Raw genomic sequence first — 12,330 nt, 5'->3', positions numbered from 1 at the left:
ATAATAAAATTATATTTTTAAAAGTAAGATTATTATTAAAAATAATAATAATAATTTAAATATTTTAAAACATATTTAAAATGTATTTATTGAATATGATATAATTTTATGATGATTGAGTGGATTGTGAGATCGATAAATAATAAATGTTAATGTTAAAATGAATATAAATAAAAAAAAATATTGTTATAATGAATATATTACAATTAACCTCATATTTTTGTATGAGAAAGCGGATATTATAATAATGTAGTGTTGTGGATATCCTAATAGGAAAGAAAAGTACTTATCACAATAGTTAATCATGTGAAGGCTTCAGGGGGATAGCGAGCGGGGCTTGAAATCGTGACAGTTTTTTAAGTAGCGTTTTAAAAAGTTTAGAAATGAAATGTCAAAATAAGAAAGAGGTCCAATCAAAGATTGTATTAAAATTGAAAATGAGAAAGCTTTTAAAGAAGAAGAAACTACGAGAGTTAAACCTATTTTTTTAAAGAATTAAAATTCTAAATCAGGTGAAAGTTTAAGAGTTAAAGGGCAATTTATCTTATACCTAACTTTAAAAAATATCAAAAAATATATATATATAAAACCATAACAAACAAAAAAGAAAACTCCAACGACACCAAGAGCATTCACAGATACAAACTCATGGCGGAGCTTATGGTAGCTGTTAAATCATGGCCTCCTAGTGGCAATTTTGCCACTGCCCGGCAGCTAGGTAGCCACAACCAGCCGCAAAATCACAGCTAGGTTTAGGAGTGTCAAAAATGAACCTGACTCGACGACTCAATCCGAATCGACCCAAAAAAAATCAGGTTCGGATTAGATATTTTCGAGTTCGGGTCGGGTTCGAGTTGGAGGATTGGAGAGCAAAAAAATTTCGGATTGAGTCGGATTCAGGTTGACCCGGGTTAGCTTAAATATAGGGTTTTGTGGGTTTTTTGAGATTAAATTAAATTTTATTTTAAAAATTTAGATGTTTTTATCTATATTAATATCATGTTTGTATGATAATGATGGAGTATTGAGATAAAAGTGAAAAATTATAGAGAAAATAATCCAAAAAAGTCATTTTGAATCGGATTTTCGGGTTATATAGGTCGGGTGCGGATTGATCAGGTTAGTCGGGTTCGGATTCGGGTTGAGGTGTTTTGGGTTGAACTCGGGTTCGGATCGGATTCGGGTTGGGTTAAAAAAAAAACTCAACCCGATCCGACCTACCCGAATTGACACTCCTAACTAAGTTCAAATGACCGAAACCAGCCATGAAATCACGATCAGGAGGCAGGGACCGGCCGCAAAATCTCAGTCCAACCTAGTAAAATTAATCATCCAGATTCAAACCTGGGTAAACTAAACAAGGGTTGGTTGATGAAATTAAATAGACTTCATTGTCACTTTCAGCTCTTGGCCATTGGTTGTTGTTGAGGAATTAATCAAACAAACAGTACACATTGGTGGTAAAGCAAGGTAGTGAGTAATAAATCAAGCGAGCTACCTTTGTTCAAAGAGATTTAGACCAAAGATACAATCGACTAAAATTTAACTAATATAGGTTTCATCTAATTTTGCTCCAATCAAGGATTAGCTACAGTTCGACCACAGTGCATTCCAAGTTCACAGTTCTCTACCGAGTGAAGGAAGATGCTGAAAAACATACCGAAATGGATTAAATTTGTCTTTGCTTTCTGAGTATCAACTAAGTTCACAGTATGATGTAGGTTATCGCAAAGTTGACAACAGAATCATCAGCAGTCAATATCCTTGCAGCAATATTCTGGTCTAAGTTATGTCATTCTTTTCCCAGGCATTATCTGAATTGTACTCAATCCGATTCGTTAGACCTGTTAAATGAGACAGCATATCCTCAAGGGACGAGACATGTGGCGAGAATGTATTTTTCAAATCTGTGGCATCAGATTGATCAAGTGCATTGTTCATAACCTTCAGTCCATTCTGGAGTAGCCCAATTCCTTCAGAAATTCTATCCACAAGCTTCCTTTTCTTGTTTTTGTCATGGTTCACACTTTGTTTCGAGAAAGAAACCTGTGGATTAGTGACAATTAGTTTGGCTACTACTCTTCTCAACTCGGTCCCTTCTTGCACAAGAACTAATAGTTCTTTGGCTGGAACAACCTCGTGTAAAGCTGCAGATTTTTCAAGAACACATTTCAACTCAGACATAAACCTATCTTCACTTGCTTCAGTGCCTGTGCAGGTATCAAATGAAAGAGTCGCTTCACGAGGAACAAATCTCCAAAGCTGCGCACAGGAAGTGTGAGCAGCAAAATAACTGAAAGCTACTAGAGCAAGATGAGCAATTGCCCAATGGCGTTCCCTTAGTAACATATGATACAGATCCCATATTGAACGACAAAGTGTCTGACTTTCATCTTCTGCTATTTCCATGTAGCTAAGACTAGCTATGAAAGAAGAAATGGATCCCATGCAGTGATGCAATGCATCATCAACATCTGTAGGACATCCCACAAGGTTGCGTAACTCTACAATTAGTTTTTCAAGTTCCAGAGAACCATAATGATTCCTCATGCTTGAGATGATAAACAAAATTGCACTAAGAAGTTTAGCCAAAGGGTACTTGTTCACATTGGTTGTGCTTCTATACTCGTGAATGACTAAAACTGCAAAGTTTACGATCTTTGGCATATTCTCGTCATCAGCAATATCAGAATCCTTAACCTGACTGCAGAATGCCAAAAAGAGTTACATATATTCCAATTACAAAAAATTAATGCAAATATTTTTTTTTGTTTATGCGCGAGTCGCTTACCTACACTGTAAGGCAGAGGATAGTGCATGCACAGGTAGTCCAAGGTTACTGGAATCATATACATCTGACTCATTCCGTAGCAGTGCCTGTTCATTGGTTTTGCTCTCTATGAAATGATAAAATGAAGTAACTAACTTTTGGATGGCAATCAATTTGCTATCATCAACTAATAAATCCAGAGGGAAACCCTCCATGAGTAATGCTACAGATACAATCTTTGTCAAATTAGAGTTATCTTCACTGAAAAAAAACTTATTGTAAAATCTGTCAATGGAAGCGGGAGACACATAAGAAAGCAGGATGCATACGAGCCGTGATATCTTTCTCAGAACACTTAGAGGTCCAAGATTGGGATCTGATGATGCTACAAGCTTTAGTATTGAACCAACCCTATCAAGAATGAAATCAGACATACTTGTTTCAGCATGACTCAAAAGGAAGCACCACATTTCTGTGATAATTTCTAGACAGAGAAAGTGAGGGTGAAAAATATTCTCAAATAGGAAGGCTTCAACCTTCATCCAAGCTGTAGAATAAGAAGCTGAAATAATCATAAAAGTCTTCAAGGATAGCAAGATGAAAGAGAACATTGGCTGCCAAGTTACTCCAGAGCCTTGTGCCAAACCACAAAAGAGGGGGATCTCAAGACCAAGAGCTAGGGAGTACACTTCTTCATGCATCAACATATCTAGAAGTAGTTCTAGCTTCCCAGAGATTGCAACTACTATTTCCTCTTTTAGAACTGCAGAAGTCTTAAAAAGATTCAGAAAAAGCACAAGTCGTCCTATTTTTACAGCTTCAGCAGTGAAAATATTATCACAGTTTACAAGAAATATGCTCCCTAGCATATCTGATCTAGCAGAACTGTAAACATCTTCCACAGAAGTAGATGTAGGATCATTTTCAGCACAGAAAAGTGCATCCAAAATTAGGAGTCTTGACTCCAATTTTATATTGCTTGTATTTAGAAGTGTATGCAGGAGAAGTAATGATGTCGGTTCCAGAAACTCTGCTAGAGTTTCACTTGCAGCCCTGAATTTGGCGTCTTTGCTAAATGAAATGCCTAGAGATAAAATGAGCAAAGAACAACTAATTAAATCCCTGTGTACCGCAAGGGCCTCATGTGGATAGTCAGATGAAATCCGTACAGCATTTATCAGGTAAAATTTTATTGGGAGAAAGGTTCTTTTAGCATCAGCACTTGCAATCTTTTCATTTAACGTCAAGGACCATGCTTCAGCAGCACATCTCAAAGATTCAATGGCCATAGAAACAAGGTTCAAAATAATATCAGCTACATCTATCTTTCCAGATAAATACCCTTTGGCAAGCTGCAGCAAAGAAACAACACCTTTCCATGACACATTGAGTAGAGTAACCAGACTTCCTCCACCAGAAGCAGCAAACAATCCCAGATCATACAAGTACTTTATAGTGCTTACTACCATGTCAATTACATGGCTAGCAATATCTAATTCTTCCTCAGCGCTTCCATTGTTTTTGCAATTTTTTATTCCACAAGTTTCCAATTTAATGGCTTGAAAATAAGTCCTGCAAAGCTTTACTGCAGCATCTGATATGACTTGGGACAGCTTAAGTACCTCTGAAGCAATTGCGGGAATTTTCTGTTCGAAAGAATGTTCTGTCAATAAGCAGAATAAGTAGAGGCAATAATTGACATGGGTGGGGTAACCTGTTTATATTAAAGGTACCAATTATATATTTAGAAAAATGATAAGGAAAAGCATAGAGAATAGTCATACAAAAGGGTAAAATATGATATATTAGAGGATATGGAATATGAATCTGTGTGCTTCTGAAAACATCATGGCCTGCTATCAAGAGTGAAATTTAAAAGTAAATGTCTCCCTCGTGAGCTAGTCACTATGCCAAGGGCTAGTAGGCACCCGTGATTTACCTCCTCCGTGTTGATCCTAGGATGGATTGGCGGGGGCGCTTGGGACGAGCGCAGTCGCCTTTTGCCAACAAGAGTGAAATTTAAAGGATTTTCCTTCTTATTATTGACATTAAAACAAGTTTATAGAATTAGCAATGTCAATATCATGCTATCTAGACATTTCTGCAGCTGAATAATTATAATGATTTCACACAACCATCTAAGTTACCCAATCTTACTCAGTTTTGTAATATTAACTGTTTATAGTTGATATAATCCATTAGAAAATTGTTTTAGTTAGGCAACCTTGCAGAAAAAAAAAGTAGTGTGCATGCAATTGATCTTTCAATATGACACTTGACTTAATCAGCCAGATGCCAGCTAGGCAAAACTATCATCCAATGATATTATACGTAGACACTAGATAAGGGTTATGGATGTTTACAAATTACATACTATAATCTTTTCAATATACTTAAGCAGAGACATGCCATATCACAAAAGCCAAATAAATAGTAAATATGTAAAATAGAGAAAAGCAATCAGCCTAAAAATCTAGGAGAGAGAAACAAAGAGGAAAGGAGGGACAGCATATGACCAGTACGCATGTAAACTGACAATGAATCCTTGATTTTCCTACAGATTAATATTGACTGAAAGGTTTCATGTCATTCATATGGATCCCAAATGGTTCATCATTAATTCTTAACAACTTCCCTTTAAAATTTATTGGTACAGCAAGTTATCAATTGTAACAATTCAGTTAAAATGACAGGCACTGATCATTGCAAATTTAACATGACAGCTGCAAATTTAGCAAGATAGTCACCTTAATCTCCATTATTGAAGTTTTTGTCAAATTTAATAAGTCTGAAACATATTCTTGAATAATGATGATCAGCATCCTCTCCTCTAATATAGGGGATTTTGTCCAAGCAAAGATAAAAGTAGAAGAGAGATTTAAGGAATCTAAAATTATCTGCAAAGGATCAAATATGGAAGTAAGTTCAGAATTTGGTATTTTCAACAAGTACATGGATGAACATTGAGTGAATTATTTCTAAATAGTCATATTTGACATAAACAAAACTGGAGATACATTAGATTGTTCAATTCAAATGGCATAAGGTTTTTTAAACTATGAATTTCCTGGAATAAACAAAAATGCTTGTGTTACTTGTATATCTATTTTGTATTTGTCTTTTCATAAGACTGGAGGTTATGTTCAAGGCAACCTTGTTATCACATACAATTTTATCTTCTCTACAGAAGCACTACCTAACTCAATTATCAATACACGTGGTCAGAGCCATAGCCCTCTATTATACCTCTGCAGGATTTGGCCACTATAGTTTGCTTAGTGTTTTCCCAGATATCAGATTGACTATCAGATTAACAAAGACATCATGGGTGAGAACAGGCTCAATCAACATCTATGGACCCTGTTATCTAAGATGCCCACAATAACAATTTGAGAGACCCTTTCTAGAGGCATTCTTGTGGTTATGAAGTATTCTTAGAGCTTGTTTTACTGAATGAACTAATACATTCCTACTCACACCAAATTGGAGGAAAGCAAAACTAAATTTAGCAAACCATACTCTAGGAGATTTCTTTAGGCCGTATCAAGACTTTCCCCTCAAATTGTAAATATTTAGGAACCTAAGCGTAAACAAATGATGGTTTATTTGTAGGCATTTCAATTACATGAATGTAAATGTAAAAAATGCTATAAGATAATATAAATAGGAAATTTGGAGAACCTAAGGCAACGATTCTGATAATTTTCCCCATCTAACATGTTATTAGAGTTAACCTAAGGCAATAATTCTAATAAATGCTTATTAATCAACTATAGACGAGCATTGCTATTTTTGTATATATCTGAGAAATTGTGCCTTCCAATAAAACACTGAAAGCCTGACATGTAAAGTTCCATACCTGAGAAAACATGACAGAGAGATTTTCATCTTGAGATGCACCATTTGAATGAAGTATTAAATTGAGATGCCTTTCACACCATTTATTTGCCTAATAAATGATTCACAATAAGTTATTGTTGTCACCAACTGATTACTAGTAGCATATTAGCCTTAAATATAGAAATTACCTTTGTGCCAAGAACAATAAATTGGCTGGCACAACCAGATATATCTGCTTCCAGGTACTTTGAAACTATGCTCAAAATTGTTTTGTTTAACACACACTGAGACTGACTCAAGCATGTAGAGTCATCCCACAATTCCTACACATTTGTTAAGTTGACCACATAAGAATGAATCAAAATTCATAAATGTGCTTCCAGAATTTATCGGTGATGTGGCTGAAAAGAATACACTAAAAAGGCAGCCCCGTGCATGAAGCTCCCATCAATGCAAGTTCCCATCAATGTGGGATCCCAGGGAAGGGTCAGACCACATTAGATTTATTGTATGCAGTCTTATCTTGCATTACAAGAGGCTATTTTCACAATTCAAATCCGTGACCACAAAGTCACACCACAACAACTTTACCGTTGTGCCAAAACTTCCCTTCTTGAGATTTGAACTCAAGACCGATTGCTTACTAAACGGGCGCTCTAACCAACCAAGCTATGAAAAAGAATATAAAGGGCAACTCGATGCACGAAGCTCCCACTATGCGGGGTCCTGGGGAAGGATCCATTGTACGCAGCCTTACCATGCTTTTTGCAAGAGTTGTTTCCAAGATTCGAACACGTGACCTTTTGATCACAAAGCAATAACTTTACCGTTGCTCCAAGGCTCCCCTTCATGAAAAAGAATGTACACTAGAAAATTAATTATGGTAAGATTCCCTCAGCACTTCATCCTATTATATGTTTTTTAAGGAAAAGTTAGGTTAAAGGTTTGCCAATATATTAATCAACAACAACTTAGCCTTCATCCCACTATGTGGATTCGGCTATATAGATCCTCCTGCGCCATTAAACTCGATCTCCTAATATATCATCATTTATATGAAAAATGAATTTTATCCTCTTTTATCATTGCTAACCAAATTTTTTTATCTCCCTCATCCTTTATTAATGTATGTATTTGTCATGATCTAGCATCACCTAGCTAAGGTATTTATTGGACGTCTAAATACATATACATCATTTTATACAGGCCTCTCAAAGTTTTTGTGACTCTTATCTTCTACCCATGCACTTACTTCATAGTCTAACATTCAGCTCCATATAACATAACTAATCTTACTACCCTTTTGTAGAACTTCCCTTTAAGCTTTCAAGGTACCTTACAATCACAAAGAACCCCCATTTTAACTATCCTACTTGTACCCTATGTAAAACATCTCTATCAACTTCTCCATTCTTTCATGAAAATGATCCTAGATACATAAAGCTCTATAATTCATCATCTATAATCTTAACATTTATCTTGTGTCATCTAACACTACTAAACTTAAATTTCATAAGGCCTAAAACCTTTTATTCTAGTGTTTCCTGCTAAGATTCGAGCTTAACGTTTACTCTTCACGTGTCTCATCGATCAAAACAATATCATCTGCAAACAACATGTACCATGGTAATGTGTGGTGAATGTATCCAATAAGTTCATTAGTGACTAGTATAAAAATGTATAGACTTAGAGTTAATCATTTATGTAATTCTATTTTTATAAAAAAAACGCTTTAGTTAATCCGTCTGAAGTTTTTACTCTAGTCATTATATCCTCATATATATCCTTAATTATTTTAATAAACATTATGTTAACACTTTTTTTCTATAATTCTCCATATAATTTCCTTCAGGCCTCTATCATAAACTTTTTTTTAGTCAATGAATACTATGTGTAAGAAAATATATAGCTTCTTTTCCTTGATACATTTCAATCAGTTATCTAAGAAAATATATAATTTATATTGTCGATCTTTTAAGCATGAATATAAATTGATTTTCAATCACTTTGGTCTCCTTAATCTTTTTTCTACCACTCTTTTCTAATGTTTCATGGTGTGGCTCATTAGCTTCATGCTCCTATAATTCACAATTTTGTACATCTCCATTGTTTTTAGCCAACAATAGGTGAGGATGTGATGCATAGTGGTGGAGAATTTTGTGGGTCAGCATGATGATGCCCTTGATGTATTGGACCAACAAGAAAGTTGACTATTTGAAGACTATTCCACAATCCTCAATCAAAGGCCTTCAAGACCAGTATAGGAATAAAGTAAATTGAGCGTCAAAACCTATTATTACCCTAGTTGACTTCTAGGCATCAAGGTAGAGAAGAAGTTGCTTAATGTGCAAATATCTAAGATCCCCTTAAAGATCGGTTTGAAGCTCCATAATTACATAGATCTAAGGGGGCCCTAAAATGTTATGTAAAGTTCAAAAGGAAATTCATCTGGGTTAGGAGACTTGTCGGGTTACATGTTGCACAAGGCACATTTGACTTTGGATACCAAGGAAGGGGTATTCAATCCAATAAATTGCCCAATGCTAGAAGCTGGAGTCTGGGCCACTATAAATTAACAGTAGCCCAGTGCTCAAAGGTCAAAAACATGTAAATCTTGTAGGATATCTCAAGTATAATATCATCCTATTATATTTTTTAAGGTTATAGGCATAAAAGGATGAAGTAGCATTTAGCATCTTGAGGTGGTTTCTAAAAGGAAGGATAAAAAAAGCTTTTTCCATCAATATATCACCATAAAATAATAGCAAATATTCAGCTATCTTTGGTCTTATATTAGAAACTTCAATGGCATTGAAAATTTAAAGCTGGATGTTCAAAACTTGACTCGAATATGTTGCTAATACAAACTTAATATCATTCAACATTATCAAAGGCAGAATATTTTCCTCAAAAAAAAAATGTCAAGCAAGCAAAAAAGATTTGTTAAACATATAGAAGAAGAGAATGGATGAGTGCAATAAGTTTAAATCAACAACTATGGTCCTTACAAGTCATTATTGCGGACCAACTGCTTCTAGCTCCTAACCAAAATAATATTCCATGTGTATTATGGAATTTAATTTAGAAAAAAAAATCAACTAAAAAATCTTTAATATAGAGGCTGATAACTAGTTAAATCACATTAAATTGAAAGCACACAAGAAAGAAGTGCAATAGGATACTGAAAGATATTGAAGTAAAATAGTCTGGTCTGCAGATTGGTCGAAATTTCCAAGTTGGCTGAGCAGTGAGATTTGGCACTCCAAAGCCTGTAACAAAGTTATCGAGTAAATATATATGTGGTATTTACAATATAGGAGTTTTATAACTTCAGAGAATGAATACTAATAAGAAGGAAAGAAAAAACAAGAACATCATATATGGTTCGTCCATCCTAGAATTTCTAATTATTATGCAAGAAAAAAATTGTAGGACGATGCCAACTCAATTGTGATTTTCTAATTATTGCTTGATCTTTTTACCTTGATATGAAACATACAAAGCATATGGATGAGAGATACATATATCAACAGGCTCCTGTTGCTTTAAAACTAATTAAATAGAACCCTAAGAATTGAAATGTCTCTGTTACAGAATAAATTACCCACCTTTGCACCAATACAAAAATGGCATGTAGGCACAACAAAAGAATGACATGTTGGTGCAAACTAATTCAATAAACCTTAGTGATTGATTCAAAAAAATTGACAAAGCAATCATATAGGTACAAACTAATTTGAAAGTTCTTTCATAATTAAATGTTCATTCTACAAGACTAAGGGTCAAACCAATTCCAAAATCCTTTCATAATTAGATGCACATTGCACATATTTAAGGGGCATACAACTCTTCTTTAGCTGTCACTATTATATATCTCCCAAATGGAGAAGACAGTCTTTCAACCTTCAGTTTAAGATTTATTCAAACATCAAAATATAAAATAACAAACTGAAATATTATCAAGTAAGGGAAATGTGTGTGTGTGAGGGTAGCCTTCAATTTCAAACCCTAAAAATCAGATAAAATTCTGCCTCATTCAAACTAATTGACTCAAGTCATAGCAGGCAAGTAAAACAGCCTCATTCAAAGTACATTTGATAATTTGATCGAAAATTCTACTGTTTTTTTTCTTGAAATAGTTTATAAGATCAACAAAAGAAAGCAAGATCAGATAAAATGAAAAAGGGAGATAAAATCCCTTACATTTGAAGATTTAATGGCTTTGATTAAGCTGTCCAAGTCATTCCTCTTCGTCTCGCCTTCCATCTGCCTCATTGTTGGCTCACTCATCCCTTATTCTCACCCTCAATCACTGCACACTGCATTGTACTCTGTTTCCTGCCTCATATATGTTTATGTTAGTGGGAAATCATAAATGAATCGACCTGCAGGAACAATTGTTGTTATTCTTCAATTCCAGTTTGTAGGCATCAACTTGTAGTTGCTACATCATCATTGTCTATGAGTAACCACCAAACTAAATGAAAATTAAAAACTTTTAATTTTGCCATCTATAATTAATCAATTAAATAATCTCCATGGCCACGAAATTGCTTGTGCTTAACCTTGACCACTTCGCCAAGCTTTAATAACCAAAGCTTCTATTCAGGTCCATTCTAATGTCACGATCCCATATAGTAGATCGCTCTAATTCAATGCTTAGAATAGATCAAACACAACGTGTACATGTAGTCAGTTCTCAACTCAGTGCAAATCTTTCATAATTCTCCACAACGGGTGCAATATGAACTGCACATAGATTGCATGAGCACAGTAATCTCTCCATATTATGTTGCATAATCCCACCCTAAGACCACAACTTGATGGTAAGACAGGTTCCATATAGATAACACATTACCTCACCTCAAACATAACACCACACGGCCTCAATTGTCATCACAATATATTCACACAACCGCATATCAGAGAACCCCGTAAGCTCATTGCCTCAAAGGCAACACAACATAAACAAAGGTGAGGATCAAACCTCAAATATCCTTGACTCTACTTGTTCCCTACCGATGACGGCACACCAGTTGCTGCCAGTGTCAAAGGGTAAAAGGGTGAGAGCATTTCCAAAAAGTGATATGGGAAAAGAACAATAAGTCAGAAATCATGCTATACCAGGCTTCTGCGATGCTTGTCGGTCACACACAAGCATAATCGAAGCACCAATTGCTGCTGCGAAACCCCGTGATGAAGGAGTAGGGATCGGATACTACGGGAAGTTATCCCTCACATTGTTTGGGGAAGAAGCGGCGAGTCTCGGGGTCATCTGCTCAAGGGAAAGCAAGGGACAACGCACATAGCTGTCGGCGCTCAAGGATGAGGCATCAAGTAGTTGGGATCGAGATCTCTCTCTCTCTCTCTCTCTCTCTCTCTCCCCCTCTGCCTGCTCTTCCCGCCAGCAAGGCTTCGACACGCCACAGCAGGGTCGGTCACCGAGCCGCTTGTGGCCCGTCGCTAGGGTAAGAGGTGTGCGGATACTGTGGAGGGGTCTTCCGCTACAGGCGAAGGAGGCCGGCCGGTAGTCGGCAACGGCGAAGGTGGGATGGAAGCAGCGTTACGAAGGTTGAGGGAGGTGCGCGAGTCGAGGGAAAGGGATTTGATTTCGAAGCGTAGGGGTCGGGTGATAATTAAATGGCAAACTTGAGGGCACTTTTTTTTTTTTTAATTAGAATAGCATTTAATTCCTAATTTAATAATATAATATGCTTCTG

General features: G+C 35.8%; 1 protein-coding gene across 4 annotated transcripts; it reads right to left on the bottom strand.

Annotated features, from left to right (window-relative positions):
* Nucleotides 1–1,471: 1,471 nt before the first annotated feature.
* LOC121967104 lies at nt 1,472–12,229 on the bottom strand. 4 transcript variants are annotated; one of them, XM_042517133.1, is made up of 9 exons: nt 11,735–12,227; nt 11,474–11,649; nt 10,814–10,948; nt 9,793–9,879; nt 6,799–6,933; nt 6,630–6,719; nt 5,518–5,667; nt 2,792–4,416; nt 1,472–2,704 (listed from the first exon to the last, which is right to left on the bottom strand). In XM_042517133.1, the coding sequence occupies exons 3-9, from the start codon at nt 10,898–10,900 to the stop codon at nt 1,783–1,785; spliced, it is 3,096 nt and encodes a 1,031-aa protein (XP_042373067.1). In that variant the 5' UTR covers nt 10,901–10,948; nt 11,474–11,649; nt 11,735–12,227; the 3' UTR covers nt 1,472–1,782. The 4 variants fall into 4 exon arrangements, with proteins under 4 accessions (XP_042373067.1, XP_042373066.1, XP_042373068.1 ...); XM_042517132.1 differs by having other exon boundaries at nt 11,598–11,649; XM_042517134.1 differs by lacking the exon at nt 5,518–5,667 and having other exon boundaries at nt 10,814–11,649; nt 11,735–12,229.
* Nucleotides 12,230–12,330: the final 101 nt, after the last annotated feature.

The sequence above is a fragment of the Zingiber officinale genome, chromosome 3B (assembly GCF_018446385.1).
Source record: "Zingiber officinale cultivar Zhangliang chromosome 3B, Zo_v1.1, whole genome shotgun sequence".
NCBI lineage: Eukaryota > Viridiplantae > Streptophyta > Magnoliopsida > Zingiberales > Zingiberaceae > Zingiber > Zingiber officinale.
The sequence above is the reverse complement of the archived record's forward strand: the minus strand, read 5'-3'. Positions and strand labels throughout refer to the sequence as shown.